At 40.9% G+C, this 17,817-nt stretch overlaps 1 protein-coding gene across 13 annotated transcripts in view; it reads left to right on the plus strand.

The window, feature by feature from the left end:
* Nucleotides 1–9,579, plus strand: part of CHD9 (chromodomain helicase DNA binding protein 9) — a 202,578-nt gene extending 192,999 nt beyond the window's left edge. For all 13 annotated transcript variants that reach the window (XM_050922495.1, XM_050922500.1, XM_050922499.1 and 10 more), the window contains 3 exons: nucleotides 285–413; nucleotides 3,061–3,165; nucleotides 6,168–9,579. In XM_050922495.1, the coding sequence (XP_050778452.1) occupies nucleotides 285–413; nucleotides 3,061–3,165; nucleotides 6,168–7,025 (1,092 nt within the window). In that variant the 3' untranslated portion in view covers nucleotides 7,026–9,579. The remainder of the gene's footprint in view (nucleotides 1–284; nucleotides 414–3,060; nucleotides 3,166–6,167) is intronic.
* The last annotated feature ends 8,238 nt before the right edge of the window (nucleotides 9,580–17,817 follow it).

Genomic DNA, 17,817 nt, shown 5'->3' on the forward strand with positions numbered 1-17,817 from the left:
TGTTTATTTAAAACTTATACTGTGTGTGTGTCTTTTGTCTGGCGAAAAATTTTACCCTGGAACCTAACCCCCCCCTTAACATTGTTTCGCTTAAAGTTGCATTTTTCAGGAGTTACTGTACAAGATAAGACTGCTTGTGATGTTGGAAATATGAAAAGATTTACCTTAAAATGAGCGGGAGGCTTATAAGAATAAATAAACAAGTCCACTTTCTCAGCACTTTTGTAAGTAGTTTTATTAGAAAACTAAGACTATTAATTCATTTTTAAATCCCTCTGAAACAGAGAATGCAGCTTCATGATGGGAGGCCCAAACAAAAAAGGCACCGTTGTCGAAACCCTAATAAACTGGATGTTAATAGTCTCACTGGTGAAGAACGTGTTCAGCTGATCAATAGAAGAAATGCTAGAAAGGTAATCCTATTACTGTGTCCACTCACATTCCTTAATGATTGTGTTGAGAATTACACTTTCAGCAAGTTTACTGTAACTTTCTTAATAAAGGGTTTGCTAACTTCTCCAAAGGAAACACTTGAAAAATGCCCCCTTGAAGTTTTTGCCTTGGCTTACGTACACTTGTTTGGATGACTAGTTAAATAGCCACAAACACCAGAAATACTAAACTTCACGCATACTTTGTATTACCTTTCAGACATCATCTACTTTCAAGGTTTTTAAAATTAATTCAGTAGGTTATCTTGCACTGAGACTGGCCAATAAACTTGCTCAGATTTGTGAGCTATTTCTGTGTTCAGTCTGCCAACCTGCATTCTGATTCACCAACATACCCATTATGAGTCAAGTTGGCAGGTTTCATAGCAGGGTAAAGGGAGCTGTTCTGGGGGAGAGATGTGGCTTGGGGTAGGGATGTGGAATTGCAGGCAGATGGATCAGGGTTTGGGAAGGGCATGAAGGAATTGAGCTGGGCTTTGGGGAAGGGTAATGTGCAGGGAAATAGAGTGAATAACACTTCTGCATGTCGGAGTGAGCTTGGGGTGGTGGGCGTGAGTGTGGTTTTGAGTCTGAACAGTGTACCCAAAGCAGCATTGCTGTAGGGAGTCCTTCAAGTGCTGTTTCATCAATGCACAGATACTCAGCTCTTCTGGTACTTCAGCCTTGGCTGTCCAGCACACCAAACAGCAGTGGCAGGAAAATGGAGCTATGCTGCACATACATCAATATTTATCAATCAAGGGCTCCTAGTGGCTCTGTGCTTCTGTGTAGGAGAATGAGGGAGCAGCACCAGGAAGACTTTCAAGCACCAATTCCGCAAGAGCACTGGTCTCTGAAGCCTTTTCTGTGGCCTGAGGACCCCCAGGCAAAACACTCTTCTGCACCTAAAATCCCCAAACCTCTTTGCCCTTGCTAGCCACTCACTCCCCCATGCCCAATTTTTAGGCCCTCTGATACTGCCAACTCATTCATAAAGCTGCCTGATGGAGTGCAGGATTCAGGAAGGCCTGAGTATGTGATTTTTTTTTTGTGTGGGGGGCAAAGGGGGTGTCTAAAATGAGGGAATCCCCACATGTCTATACCAAGGCCTGTCCCAGCATTGGAAGGACTCCCCTAAGCTCCCCAGTGCACTGAGTTAGCAGCCCCAGGAGGAGCCAGTGCCGGTGCTTTGACACAAATACACTATGTTCTCCCGTGGTGGTATCCCAAGGAGCTGAGCCAAGAGCACTAGCGAATCCTATCAAAGGTGGTTGTCCCAGTGCAGAGACATTTGAGCTCCCCCCGCCACAAGCTGCCTGCACAGTGATACTCCCTCTTTGCTGCAAGGAGATTCACCACTGTAAACTGCCTGCCCCATTACCTTCTGTGTTCCCAATTACTACTCTGCCCCAACATCCCTGATCACCTGGCTCATTTCTTCTCTTCTCTTTTTGGTTCTCTCAGTTGTCCATGCGGCAGCTCCATGGGGAGCTAAGGAGCAGAGGCGGATTTCTGTTTTGTGGGGCCCTGGACCAGAGCAAGTGCCCCCTTCTCCCCATCCCCCCAGCACTGTGGGAGAAAGAGTCAGAGCACAGGGGCTTGCCCATCCCCCCGCCCACCCTCCCAGCACTCCTGCTGGGGAGCGGAGGAAGCCCCTGTACCCCAACCCCACTCCCCAGCAGGAGTGCTGGGTGGGCCGAGCAGTTGGAGTGGAGGGATGCCCCAATTGTCTGGGGCCCCTGGGCACAGGCTCCTTTGGCCCAGTGCCTAATCCACCACTGCTAAGGAGAGACGAAGAGCTGGTTAGAGAAGGTCTGGCAGTTAACAGAGATGTGGAGGACATGGGGCGTGTGAATTAAAAATGAAGCCTGAGCTGAAAGGAGCTTGAGTGGAGAAAAACAAAGAGGAAGCGCTCCTCTTCCCTCTCCTTCCTTTCATTCAGCTCTGTCCTAGGTCAAACCCTATTTCTCCCCTTCCATGTCATGATGAGGTGTAAAAAAGGGGAATTGATGACAGGGATTTTTGATGACTTACTGCTTATTTCCTTGCTTTTTATGGGTTGCATTGATGGTATATGCTGTTTAGAAACCTTAACTCAGAATTAAAGTTTGATCTTTTTGTGTGTGGGAAACTATAGGACAATAAATAGATTACCCTGTCAGAAAGAGCAGCTCTTATTAGACAAAAAGGGTGCCGCTTGAAAAGCAGATTCAGTGGTGATAGAGTAGAACTGATTCACCCACCAAAAGGTAAGCAATTTTTAATAAACAAAAGGAGTATGAATTTTCCTTTTAAAACTTTGACACCTCATTTCATATATTCATTATTAGTGTGACAAAATCCCATTTCAGTACATTTCTGAAATGAACCCTGGCATTTATACTAATCTTACATTAGTAAGATTCTCAGATATTGAAGTTGCTACGTATATGCGAGTTTAGTGGCTGCTGACGTCTGGAACAAATTTATAGAGTGCCAATTCTATTCCATCCTGACAGAAACTAATGACAAATCTGGAGTGCTGTTTCGCTTTCTAATGCTGTCAGGTTATATCTGATTTTTTGAAAAAGACATAAATGAAACCAGATTATCAAATCAGGAAAATCCAAAGTAAACTTTTATTTTTTAGGTGGGAGGTGCTTTTGCTCCACCACTGAAAGACTTGTGCAGATTCTTGAAAGAAAATCCAGAGTATGGAGTAGCTCCTGAATGGGGAGATGTTGTGAAACAGTCTGTGAGTATTTATAGGATGAACAATGTCATGATCTATGATGTGAAGTCTGCTTGCTTGCTTTTTTTTTTTTTTTTTAAACGAGGCAGACTGATACTAGCATTGGTTTCAGGTACTAAAGTCAGGCAACTGTTGTTTAATGTACCTTTGGACGCTCTTAGGAAAATCTACCTGCCTACCCATGATATCTACTTATCTATCCTTTGCCACAAGGATGAAACTAATTACAAAATAAAAATTTTAATTGGCTGTCAAAATAAAATTACTTGTCCTGGGAAAATGAGCAAGTAGAATTTTTGAGGATTGATTTAATTGTACTAGGTACTTAAATTAAGAGCCAACTATTTATTAAAATAGCTATTATGCTCTGCATTTTATTTTCTAGTAAAAGTTCAATTGTTTGGGGTGTCATACATCTGTCCTTGTAGAATAAAAAATGTGTTTAATATTTACAGCTCTACAGTGAGCAGGCTTTTAAAGTAGAGATCATAATCTAGACTTAGAGCAAAATTTTCTGAATTGCTTATGTCTCATGTTCAAATGTGACTTGTCTCTTTTGAAAATCAGACTTAGGCTCCTGACTCAGTTGGCACTTTAGAAAATTGTACTCTAGTGTCTTGTGCCCTCTGATTCCCAGGAGCATGGTTTGTGCTGCTCTGGCCTCACCTATGCTGTTTCTTCTGTTTGGCTCTCCACTCTGTATGTGCTACTAGAATTGTGTGACAGAAGGAACATGCTCCCCACTGGCACGGGAGCAGATTAATGCCAATAGCAAGATGCATCTAATGTGTAGTTTTTCCCAGGTTAGGACTTAGGAACGTAGCTCTAAGAATATATATTTATTGCAGCCCCTTCTGCATTGTAAACTAGATTTTAATATACAGTTTGAAAAATTGAATTTGTAGCTATTTGTGGTCACACAGTTTGCATTCAGATTTGCAGATCAAATAATTGTGCATGTGCCAACCTGATTTGCTAAATGTAGACTTTGTGCACACATAGGTGTATGCAAAAATTTGTGACCACAATTTCTGAGGCCATTTACAAATTTTCCCCTTTCTGTAGAACTTGTAGGAAATAGCCAAATCTCATGGGACATGTGGTACAGAAGAAGGAAACTACAAGGATGTTTTTATTTCTGTAATGAAAAAACAAACCCAAAAAACAAATCCTGTTATCTGTAAAACGTGACAATCTGTTATAAGTGCAGTAGATCAGGATAACACAGATGGTTTTATTTGAGGTTTGTACCCCAGTAAGTTGAAAGGGAAAATTTCATTTAATTATTGATGCTGTTTTTTGATTGCAGGCTTAGCAAAACAGCATGCATATATTTTCATTGTGAAAACTGTATAACTGATTCATCTGTCCTTTGTTTTATTGGGATGAGTACTTTAAAAAATAAAAAAATTAAAAAAAAAACCCACTACCACCCCCCCACCTATAGAGACACAGCTGTAAACCCACCCTCCTTTATCTCCATGCAACTAAAAGTGGCTAGAGGTCCAGGCCTCAAAATGTTAGATGATAAAATCCTGCTCTGGGAACTTTATTTACCGTTCCACTTCTCATGTCCACATAGAGATGAAGATAATTTCTGGTGGTAATCCTGTGAAGTCTGTATACCCACCTGCCAGAACTGATAGGGATTGTACTACATTTGCTGTACACAGTCAGCCTCAGTCAGAGGATTGCAGGTTTTTTATTTATTTATTAACAACATTTTAGGCTTCTGCAGTTAATCATAAGTACTATAATATTTAAAAATAGTATCTTCTTTCTTAACTCATCCTTATGTTTGTTGAAAATTCTGAGCACTTGCTTTAGTGACAAAGTAATTTTTGCAGGGGTTTTTTTCTTGTTGGTATAGCAGGGCCAGTACAGCTAACAGTGAACTAGATTCTATTCTGGTTAATATGCCAACAGAATTGTGAAGTTCTAGTTGCAGGACTAGGTTCTTCCCTCTTTTATACCCAGGTACCTCTATGAAGGGCAATGAAGTATCACAGCAGTAACGAGGAGCAGAACTGGTGACAATGATTAGGAAGATATAAATGAGAATAGAATTTGCCCTGTAGATTTTTTTTTTTTAATGATGCTCCTGAAAGCAGAAAGAATAGAGCTTGATTTTCAAATCCTTGGTTGAATAGGAGGGCTGACAGTTTTAGTTTTTTTGTTTTTTTTAATTAAGGGATCTTGTATACTGAGCAAATTTTATATTGAGTTATAATAAAAATTGAATCCTGTGGTGCCCTTTTTATAGTCAGTCTTCAAGACAGAACTGTACTTCAAAAAGAACACCAGAGCACAGTTGGAGTCCTATCTTTACCGCTAGATAGGATTTACATAGATAGTAGAACACCACTCCCAGGTCGCAAGAGAAGATTTTAAGTGTCTTGGGTTTCAATTTATTTGGACTTTCAGTCTTTAGCAGCTTGTGTGAAATGTGAAGAAACATTAAAATGTTCACAGATCATGGCTCCACATGAAAATGCACAATTATTTTTCCTATTAAATTCGATAGCTCTGTTATCTTTTAGTCACAGTAACTAGGCATTTTTTAAAAAAATCAAATGAATTATTGGAATCTGGAAATTACACTAAAATCTGTTGAAAGATCCTAAATCCACACTAGATTTTAAATCTTAAATTCAGATTGCTTAGGCCAAATCCTACAATAAACCCTGTGAGGATGATCCTCTGGGCCTGTGGAGAGTCTCATTAAAGGTAGTAGGGATCAATGTGGGTACAGAGGACTATTCAGGGTTACAGGGCTCATTGCAGGATTGAGGCTTGAATGAGGTACCTTTGCGAAGTGGCAGCACAGATCAGTCACAAACTTTCAGGGAGTTGTCTGGTTAATCAAACTGCTGTGCTAAATTTAGTTAAACAATGGTTTTTGGAACTATTCTTGAGTATTTAATTTTTAATCAACATAGCTTTAACCTTATTTTCCTGTAGTGGCATTCATTTTCATATATTAATATAGAATGTATCTGTTTCAGGGATTTCTTCCTGAAGGTATGTTTGACCGTATTCTCACTGGGCCTGTTGTACGAGAAGAAGTAAGCAGGAGGGGGAGACGGCCTAAAAGTGAGATTGCCAAGGCAACAGCTGCAGCAGCAGCTGCAACAGCAGCAAATGTTTCGGTCAACCCTTTGCTAGCCAATGGAATACTTCCAGGAGTGGATATATCGACTCTTCAGGCCTTACAACAAAACCTGCAAAACTTGCAATCACTGCAAGTAACAGCAGGAGTAATGGGAATGCCTGCTGGACTAACTACTGGAGGAGAAGCTAAGAATATGGCTGCCATGTTTCCCATGCTACTGTCAGGAATGGCTGGATTACCAAACTTGCTGGGTATGGGAGGACTCCTAACAAAGTCTACAGAATCTGTTTCAGAGGAGAAAAAGGGAAATGACTCAAAAGAGCCAGATGTAAAGAAAGAAAGGACAGAAAACCAACATGCTAATAATGGCGGTGAAGACTCTGTGTCAAGTTCTCCCTCTACGTCCTCTGCTGCTGCCAACCCCTTAGCTCTTAACCCGTTACTTTTGTCTAATATGCTTTATCCAGGGATGCTTCTCACTCCAGGCCTTAATCTTCATATCCCAGCATTGTCCCAATCCAATATTTTCGATGTACAGAACACTGAAAACAATGAGACAGGCTCAGCCAAGCCTATAGAGGAAAAGGAGGAAAATTCTAGGATTAGAGATCAGGAAGACAAAGGGGGAACAGAGCCAAGTTCTCATAATGAAAATAGCACAGATGAGAGTTCAGAGAAAGCAGATGCTTCATCTGGATCTGACAGTACATCATCTTCATCTGAGGATTCAGATTCTAGTGATGAAGACTGACCCCAGACTATGTACTTAAATTATGAACTGATTTTGAATTTATTCTTTAATTATTTCATTGTAAATAACCCAGTGTTGAGCGCATCAAATGATTTATTGACTGAACTTTCAGTATTTGTTTAGAAGTGCAAACTGCTTTCAGAGATGTTTTGCATGTAATATTTCTTGAAGTTCATAAGTTTCTGAACTTGTATGTACTATCAATACACAATGGTGTAAAATTACAACAAATGGCATAATTTTGTTGGGAGGTTATTTTATGAAAATAATGCTCAGTGAGAGCTGTATATTTAATATATTTGCAGTGAACACAGAATATTTTAGGCATATTATTGATTTAATTTGAATATAGTTTTACAGCCTCCTTGACACTTATAATTTACAGATCAAAACTCAGCAATAATTTGGGCAGCTAATGAATGTCATGAAAGCTGTAGAATCTACGTCACCATCCATTGCTTTAATTACATGAAAATGCTGTAGTGTTGCGATGCACTGCTGATGTTTCCAATTCAGGTACAAGTGTGTTTAGAAGGAGGAAAAAAGGTTTCCCAATCAGCTAGTTAAACTGGCTATCTGTTACCTCAGCTGAGTTAGTTTAGGAAGTTTACATTGGTTTCTATACTTGTTTTCAGGTTTTGTTTTGTTTTTAAACACATCCTCTATGATATCATGTTAATCTGGCAAGAGATAGGACTGTTTTTTCTCATCAGAAGCGTTCTCTTTGGTAATAGTAAAGGGAAGTTGGCACAAAATAGTCCTATCTCATCCTACTTTGGCACCACAGAGACCTATTTAGTTTAAACCTTGAAAAGTTTTGGGCTCCCTCCACAGAAATACAGTGTCCTGATTGAGGAGTAGTATCCCCAAAACTCAGAAAAGGCAAACTCTCATGAAGTGCCACTGAAAAGACCTTTCAACACTGCATACTTCATGTAAAAAATGTTTGTTTGCTTTGTTTATGTAGATTTTTATTTGTGTTTTATGTAACAAAGCCCCCTGGGATTACCAGATAATAATGGTAAAGAAGAATATTGATAGTTTAAACTCATTTTGAGTTTAGACTTCTCTACAGGTTTAAATATGACTAATTGTTATGATGAAATGTTACCCAAAATCATTCTTGAGGATTTAGTTTATATATTATGCTGAGTTGCCCAATTTAAAATTTAAAAAAGCACTTTGAATAGTAAAGACAGATAAGTTAATCCTGTAAACAACAATAACAGGGCATAAGATATCTGTTCAAATCCAAATCCTTAGAACCCTTTACTGTATAAAATCAGTCTAATATTTGATGTGTGATATGATTCCTCTTTTTCTGCTGAAGCTGCTATTACTCTGACATGGCCCAGATTCACACTTACATGTTTGAACTGAGATTTCAATTGACTTTAGTTATCGCATTTGTGGTCCAAGAATAGAGAAGTGCTCAGAGAGAATAGATACAGGTACTAGTAGAAGTCATTGAAAAAGCTTTTCAAACGGATAAATTAAAAAAAATTGTATATTTTGATATAGTTCTGTTGCTCGCTTGTATAGTAAACAATACTGTTTTTTACCAAGAACTTTTCCAATACATTATACGTTTCTATGTGCAAAATAATTAACCCCATGATTAGAAGCAGTATTACATGTAATTACACAATTATACAAGTCCCATTTGGATTGTGCTGGTTACTGTATTTTCCCACAATAGTATTCTGATTTTTGGCCTTTCATACAGTGTCTTAGAAATAGTGAAAATTAAAACCTGCCAAGAGAAGGGTGTAGCAATTCTTCATCATGAAGGGATGTATTGCATATTTAATATTTTTGCCCTTTGTAATATAGCACTTCCGTTTAACTAGGATGCATCTATGAAATAGCCAAAGTTTTTCAAACACAGTTATTAACTTAGTTTGCTGATGGAGTATTTCAACAACATCCTTACCCCACAAAAGAAATACTAAATCTTGTGGCTAAAACCTAATTTATATCAAATTTATTAAATAAAGTATTTTCCTAATTATGGTCAAGTGAGTTTGCTTATCGTTCTAGTGATTCTCTTTCTATGTAATAAGGCAATTACAGTTTAAAATAATTAAGGCTGATAAAGACTTCAACATAATGTATTGGATTTATTTTTAATCATTATCAATTGGAAGAGGAAAAATGTGTCTCACTATCAGCTAAACAATATGCAAATATGGTTGTATAAAGTTAAGGGTTGTAAGGAAACTTCAGTAGATTTACATTAATACTGAAGTTACAGTTAAAAGGATATCCAAGGTGATGATAAAGTGTGTGTTGGTAGTTACTAAAAGAACTTTAGCTATTACTGCCTTGTATTTCTATCCCTTGTTTCAGGCTTCATGATACAAGTCTTAGTCCAGTTTTTCTTTTGGACATTTGCAATATTTGCCAGTTGTGTTCTGTGTAGTCTGAATTTGCTTTCTGTAGTTGAACAACCGTCTTAAAAAGTCATTTGTAATTTATTGAATTACTTTCTATGATGTTCTATAGAGGAAATGGAAGTTTAATTATTTTTTATTAAACATATTCTTTGACTACCCATGATGTCAGCCTTGATACATGAAAATAATTTTTAACATGAATACAGATTAAATTTATACCTGTGAGCAGTGTAGGTGAAGCTATTAGTAAAATTCCAAGGTGTTAAAACACACATTAAGATGTGTTACAAAATAGAAAACTTGAAGATATTCAAAGTTAAGAATTCAGGTCAAGGTCATGTATCTGTTTTGATATAACTACATACAAATTCTGTGAATTAGTTAATGGTAACTTCCTGGTGTTCTTCCCTGGTTTCGGAGAGAATCCATTTCAGCCTATTTCCTGTAGCATTTATATGGGTATTGTGCTGCTTTTACCAGTGTTATTCAGATACAATATTATAACAAGATAACTTGCTAAACCAAAGAACAGTTCAATTAAAAAAAAAGGTTATTTTACACAAAATAAGGTAATTTTAAAACATGACGGATATATCGCATCCTGCTCAGCCAGGGGAAGGCACTAGATAACCTTATGAATCTTAGTCTCTGATTTTTATGAAAATCTGAAGGGAAAATAACAGCCAATTATACTGAAAATAAATCTCTGATCCTATAAACAAAATAAACCATTACTTGCCACACAATCTTTGAAATATGCCACCTGATAGCTATTGCTAGGAAAGAGGAGATTGTCAAGGTTTAGGCCCAAAATTTGATGTGCTTTAAAGTAATTTATTTCTAGTATTTTATCATAGTAAAACATTAGGTCTGAAGATGGATATGGCTGGGAGCGCCATAATGCCCATCTAAATCTGTCCATCAATCTGTTTTGCTTTTTTATATCCTGTTACCTTTTAAGTGCTTGTCTAAATCTTTTGATTACGTTGGCAGCTGCAACTATTATTGCTACCTTTAATTTAAGCCATTTAGGATAAATATATTTTTCCTGTATGCTCCCTGGTTGTCTGCGCCTTCTTGTTTCAGTCTACTACTCACTATTAGTTCAGTGGCATCCATCTTATCTGTTCTCATCTGAATCCTATCTTCAGGTCTTGAGTGTGCTTTCTGTTACTCCTTTTTCAGATGAATGTATACTAGATTCACTTAACCTGTCATTGTCCTATTTTAAATTTGGAGATCCAGCAGAATCTCTGATACCTTTGTTTTTATTTCAGAGGGCTCATTTGAGAAGAAATAGTCATACATTTCAAAGCAGCAGATTACAAACCATATATATAATTTTCTTTGCCATACCATCTTTGGATGTAATCCTTTCAGATCTCTCACAAGATAAACTGTAAATGGATCAGTACTTGAAAGAGATTTCAAAGGAATAGACAGATTGTGTAGGCCTGGGGTTCTCAAACTGGGCATTGGGACCCCTCGGGGTTGTGAGGTTATTACATGGGGGGGGGGGGGTCATGAGCTGTCAGCCTCCATGCCAAACCCTGCTTTGCCTCCAACATTTATAATGGTGTTAAATGTATTAAAAAGTGTTTTTAATGTATATGGGGGGGGGGTCTCACTCAGAGGCTTGCTATGTGAAAGGGGTCACCAGTACAGAAGTTTGAGAACCACTGGTGTAAGCAATGGTGTTGGTGACTCAGTGAATACCTCTGCACTGCAGCTAGGACCATGCTTCCCAGCTTGAGTAGACAGACATGTGCTAGCTCTACTTGATCTAGCACAATAAAAATAGCAGTGTAGTCAGGGGTAGCACATGCAGTGGCTTGGGCTAGTTGCCCAAGTATGTACCCAGGAGTTCTGGGTGGTTTTGCACTCGGGTGACTAGTCTGAACTGCCACCTGTGCTGCTGCACTGCTATTCCTAGCCTGCTAGCTTGAGCAGAGATAGCACGTGTCTATTCAAGCTGGGAAGCATGCTCCCAGCTGCAGTGTGTATGTACAGATGAAGTGACAGTCTTGTAAATTGATCCTGAACCAATATCCTGGAATGGAGTTAGCACCTCAGCAAAGTGCACCTGATTAACAAGTCATGAATATCAGTGGTCATTCAAGACTCATAGTGTTTGGTATACCAGGTGAGATTTTAAATCTGATGTTTTGAGCAAATTCCAGCCCAAGATGTGAATTCTACCTAAACTCTCCCTGCAATTTCAACTGAATGTTATTCACTCCCTCCCATAAATTATTACACCATCACTACACTGTCAAAAAGATGTTTCACCTTAGTATTGACTGCATTCAAGACGTAGATTAAATGATCTCTGTGTATTGCTTGTATATCTGTGATATTTTATAAAGCAGTTTGGGATGTAATGCATAATACATACTTTGCATTGTAAATGTTTTTAAGGTCTGTCCACACTATGAATTTTTGCACTGTTTAGCTATACCAGTATTAGTATAGAGAATCTGCATTGGTGTAAAATGGGATTTGCACCACTGCAGTTCACCCCGTTTTCAACTTATATACCAGTGACATGCATATACTTGGAGAGGGGGAGGGGTTGCATTTGTGTAGCTACACCAGTGCAGTAATTCTTATTGTAGAGGATGGTGCACTGCAGCAAATAGCTTTCTGACTTACTAACTAACATGATCATGTTATTTTAGTAAGCACAGAGCCATTCTTTGTAGCCACCTCAGAGGAAAGAAAAATAACAAAGTTTTGATTTGCTGAATTGAGTGGTAGCTGCTTAAAATGCATTATCTGCATTCTGATTCTAGAATGTAATAATCCCGATAATTTTGCTTTAACCACAGGTTTGAAATGCAAATAATCTAATTCTAGTAAAATTGAGACATCATAGATAACATTTAATCATTAGAAATCATTTTTCTTCTGAAATTAAAGTTTCAATTAAAATTTCCTTGAGGAAGCAGAAATTGCATATTGCAATTAAGTACTCACCATATTTCAAATAAACACGGCTACAGGTGTAATTTATGCTTACTTTTAAGTATTAAAAGACGTTCTAATGCTAAAAGCCTTCAATGGAAATGTAAGAATTACAAGGACAAAACATCAGAAAGGTTTGCAGAGGTTTTTGGTTGGTTGGTTTTTTTCCCCAGAGGAAAGTCTTGGAGTTCAGCACAAGATTTTTGAGTCAGAAGGAGATCATTCAGATTAGACCAAGTAAACAATTGGGCCATATTCCAGGGGTAGGTGCAAAGGCAGACAGGTAACTGGTTACCTAAGAACAATACATCAGTTGGAGATTACCAGAGTGCATTGTGCTCTAGACGCACTCTCGCTTCACTGGTTGTTGCTGGTTCGGATGGGAGGGAACTGGCTCTGTCAACACTGTGCCTTCTGAGGAGACTCCTGTGTGGAGGTATCCTCTGCTGGATATGTGTGGGAGATTTCCACTCAGGTGGAGTAAAATGATCCAAGTGAAATAGAGAATCTGGCTTAATAACTTCATGTTCTTTCACTGGATCCTGTTTCAGTGTGTGAACAAAGGTGGTGGTGTACTCTCTAAAGACAAAATCCTGCTCCATTTGTGATGATGAAACATCTGGTGAAGCACTTAAGAGGTTGATAAAATGAACAAGAACACAGGTGCAGCTCTTCAACTGAGGTAAATTGTCCTAGTTCTGATTGAAGTCAGTGAGTTATGACAGTTTACCCCAACTGAGGATCTGCTCGCTGTGGAAGAATTTTAAATGGCTGGTTTTTAATTTACAAAATTAAAATACACCCACAGGGAAGAAAAGAGTATTTCCATCAGGAGTTAAAAGTGAACAATTAAGGGTTTGATTGAGGTGATGTGGGTGACCAACAAGGAGAATGGGGAGATGGATGTCTACATTCTGAATAATTTCTCTTCCCTGCAAATGCTATGTTATTTCTGTAGTATTAATTTTGGATAAAATTCAACATTGTGGACTCTACTTTAAAACAATTTAGAAGATAACTGAAAACAAAATTACCACCGTACAAGAGCCTCCTCCTACACGACTTAAAATGAATCCGAGACTATGGAATGTACACCTATCAAGAAAATTAATTTAAATAAGGCAGATTGAAACTAATCTCTCCCTGTGTCTTTTTGTAATTGTCCTGGAATCAGGTAGCCCTTGCTTAATCTCTCTGCTGTTCTTCCAGTTCCCCCAGACAGAAGGATGATGGATAAGAAAGAGAAGGAAGGAATACAAGAAGGAACAGAAAAAAAGTATAAGAAACTCCAGGTGAAAGGGTCGTCCTGAGATTCCTCTGTGAGAGAAAAACTTACTTCCCTGCCTGCTCTCCCAACTCACCTCTGAGCATGTGCTAAGGGTGCAAAACCCCATGTGAGTGCCCCAGGTAAGATCTGCTTTGGGTACCCCTTTTGCTGGTACCTTTATGCATGAGAGATACTTTGGCTGTTCCTTTCCTCACTTCAGTCTATCCCTGTCTTGTGTCTAAGCTGATGGGGGACAGTTCACCCTGCAACCTCTGCAACTCTTCTTTGGGATGTAGGAGATGTCACCCTGTTACCTACTCTATTTCCAACAGTTCGGAGTCCTGTTGGATAAGGGCTCTCTTCTACCATGTCTTCCTTACAGTGGCAGCCTCTCCTCAGACTCTGTCTTGCAGTTCAGCTGTGGCTGCTGCTCTGCCATCTTAGGTGTTTCCTGCTGCTTTGATCACAATTGTGTCTGTTCTGACAAAATGAGTGGCTAGAGCTCAGCTCTGCACTTTTGCAATGGAGGGAGCCTTTCACTGTAGGGAGGAAAGGCTCTGGCAGGGGAGAGGCAGCAGGACACTATACTGCTAAAATCAGTGTAGGTGTGGGAATCACTGCTTAGACATGTAAGGAGAGAGGTAGTGTATATACCCTTGTGTTCTGACATATTAGTTACCCTAATCCAGTGGTTTTCAAACTGGGGGTTGAGACCCAGTACTGGGTCGCAGAATGTAAAGCATTGTGTTGCAGCGGCAGCTCTGGTCAGCACTGCTGACTGGGCCATTAAAAGTCCCTTTGGTGGTGCTGCCCAGCTAAGGCAGGCTAGTCCCTACCTGTTCTGACATGGCACTGGGCCCCAGCAGCAGGTCTAGCTGGGGGGGCCACAGGGCTCTGCTTGCTGCCCCCACCCTGAGCACTGGCTCTGCACTCCCATTTGACTGGCTTCTGGCCAATGGGGGCGGGGGGGCGGTGCCTGCGGGCAAGAGCCGTGTGGAGCTGCTTGTGCGCCTTCGCCTAGGAGCCGGACCTGCTGCTGGCCACTTCTGGGATGCAGCGCAGTCTGCGGTGCCAGGCCAGGCAGGAAGCCTGCCTCTGCACCTCTGCTGCACTGCTGCCCAGGAGCCGCCCGAGGTAATCCCATGCCCCAATCCCCTGCTCCAGCCCTGAGCCACCCCAAACCCAGAGCCCCTTCCTGCACCCCAAGCCCCTCATCCCCAGCTGCACCCCAGAGCCTGCACCCCTACCCTGCAGCCCTCAACCCTTCACCTCAACCCTCTGCCCCAGTCCTGAGCCCCTCCCACACCCCAAACCCAGCTCAGTTGGGTCACAGGCATCAACAGTTTTCTTCAACTGGGTTGCCAGAAAAAAGTTTGAAAACTACTGCTCTAATCTACTTGCATAAGCCATGCCTCAAATCTGCACTGCTAGCCTCTGTACTCTGCACATGGCCATAAACTATAGACATAACTTTGGTTTACCCCCCACTTCACCCAACACACATCTTCTAGACCAGGGGTCGGCAACCTACGGCACGCATGCCAAAGGTGGCACGTGAACCGATTTTTAATGGCACACTGCTGCTAGCCAAAGACCCAGCCGCTGGCCCTGCTCAGCCCGCTGCCAGCCTGGGTGAAAGAAACCCCAGGCCGGCAGCGGGCTGAGCGGGGCCAGTGGCCGGGACCCCTGAGCGGCTCAGCCCGTCGCTGGCCTGGGTTCCCGGCCACTGGCCCCACTCAGCCTGCTGCTCTCCAACAGTGTGTTTCTCCAGGAAGGGCAGGCAGCTGCCGGCCAGGGATTCTTCCCTGTGGGGCAGCGAAAAGGCCCCTCGGTGATCTTGGATGTGAGTTCTGAAGTCCCTGCCCATGAGGCTCGGGGAAGCAGCTATGTTAGAGCTCCCAGATGCTGCATGAGCGGCTTGTGCGCCTCTCTCCTGGCCCCTGGACTTTAAAGGGGGAGCCTGGACTAGTGCAAGGCGACGCAAGTTGCAACTGGGCCCCTTCTTTGCATGGCCCCGCTGCTGTCTCATGCTCCCACTCTCCTCTCCCCTTCTCTGGCACTGCATCAATCCAGGAGAAGCTGAAACTCCCTTGGGCACTGTCAATAAGAGTATTAGGTGCACAGGTTCATTTGAAAGAACCTCCTAATGCTCCTTTATGTGGTGGCAGTGTCGTCCCCTACCCCGGCCCTGTTGCTGGTATAGTCGCTGCTTTTCCTCTTAAATGCACATGCTATTGTCTTCTGAACTTGAAAAGTATCTGGGGTGTTTGCTTGGATCAATATTGCAGGGAGAGATGGGAGCCAGAAAGGGTGAAATCTATATGGACTGTCCATTTAGATCAGTGGTAGGCAACCTCTGGCACGCATGCCAAAGGCAGCACGTGAGCTAATTTTCAGTGGCACTTGCACTGCCTGGGTCCTGGCCACAGTCTGGGGGGCTCTGCATTTTAATTTAATTTTAAATGAAGCTTCATAAACACTATTAAAACGTTCTTTACTTTACATATAACAATAGTTTAGTTATATATTATAGACTTATAGAAAGAGACCTTGTTAAAAAGTATTACTGGCTCACGAAACCTTAAATTAGAGTGAATAAATGAAGACTTGGCACAGCACTTCTGAAAGGTTGCTGACCCATGTTCTAGACTGAAGTAAGGAATTGCCTGTTCTTTCCAAACACCCAGAAACCCTTACACTCATAGTATTGCCAGCCCTGAATATTCAATAATCATGAGTCTGGCCCCAAGAAATCATGATTGGCTTAAAAAAAGGTGATTTTTTTTAAAAAGTTTTTTACTTGCATTCTGTTTTTTGAGCCTTCAGGGTGCACGCGGATCACATTTTTCAAGCTTTTCTCAGCAAACACAAGGGCTAGTAACTTACCGCTTTAAAAAAATGCTGAAATACTCTTATACTCACTTATGTCTGGGAGCTGAGGCTTTAAGTAAAACATCTGTTGCAAGACTCACAATAAAACTGTGAGAGTTGGCAACACTGCAGTAAGAGCACTGGCTACCTTGATGATGCAAATCCACATTGGAAAGGCTAAGAATAATATTTGGGAGGAATAATTCCTAGGTATGCACTATTTTCCTCATGCACAAATCTCTCCAAGAGTTGGTTGACTTGGACTAGCCTAATCTGGACCAAGCTATGACTGATAAGGTCCTGTTTCCTTTGAGAAGCACTTCTTAGTCTGCAAGATAGCAGCCATTCCTTCAAAATCTGCCCCCTAAATTGATTCTCATGCTACCCTGATGAACAGATTGGGCTCAGTCATCTGCCAGTCCAAAGATTTTGACTTTGTTATCTTGGCCCTCAAGATTGCAACCCATTTGGCTTAGATAGCTAGGTCACTGCAATCGCTCAACTAGGTCACCAAACTGGCAGTAGCTAACGTAGAACAGAATCACAAAGCAGTGCCATGTATGAAGGATTTTTGAGCTAGCTGCCCTACTTCTCTGCCACACAACTTCTGGTAGAATCACCAGTGAGGTTAGTTGCACTGGTTGCTCTACAGTATTAGACACTTTTTTGGCTTTGGGGTTTAAAATGCCATTTTGTGAGGGGAAATTTCAATTTATAACTATTGCATTCAAAGAGCTTAAGCTGTTTCAGGAAGTGAAACCCAGGAACAACGTGATACACCTCTACACCGATATAACACTGTCCTTAGGAGCCAAAAAATCTTACCACGTTATAGGTGAAAACGCGTTATATCAAACTTGCTTTGATCCACCGGAGTGCGCAGCCCCTCTCTCGCGGAGCAGTGCTTTACTGTGTTATATCCGAATTTGTGTTATATCGGGTTGCGTTATATCGGGGTAGAGGTGTACATGTAAAAACCACGTCAGCTCCCAAAGCTCCCTGCACCCAACTGGTGGTCTTGTAAGAAATGTCATTCCCAATCTTTCCCAGGGCCCTTTCCAGTCTGAAAAGTCTATGATTATTTATATTGCAGTAGCATCTAGGAGCCCTAATCGTGGACCAGAACTCCATTGACATAATCAGGGTCTACATTAGGGGGTTGCACCAGTACAGTAGTACTGGTGGCTGAAAATTTCATGTAGACAGGGCCTTAGATGGCACTGAGAAGTGAGTTAGAGGGATACAATGAGTTGAGTTAAACAATTAAAATTTTAAATGAGGTTTGTTTTTCCTA

The sequence above is a fragment of the Gopherus flavomarginatus genome, chromosome 14 (genome assembly GCF_025201925.1).
Source record: "Gopherus flavomarginatus isolate rGopFla2 chromosome 14, rGopFla2.mat.asm, whole genome shotgun sequence".
Taxonomy (NCBI): Eukaryota; Metazoa; Chordata; order Testudines; family Testudinidae; genus Gopherus; species Gopherus flavomarginatus.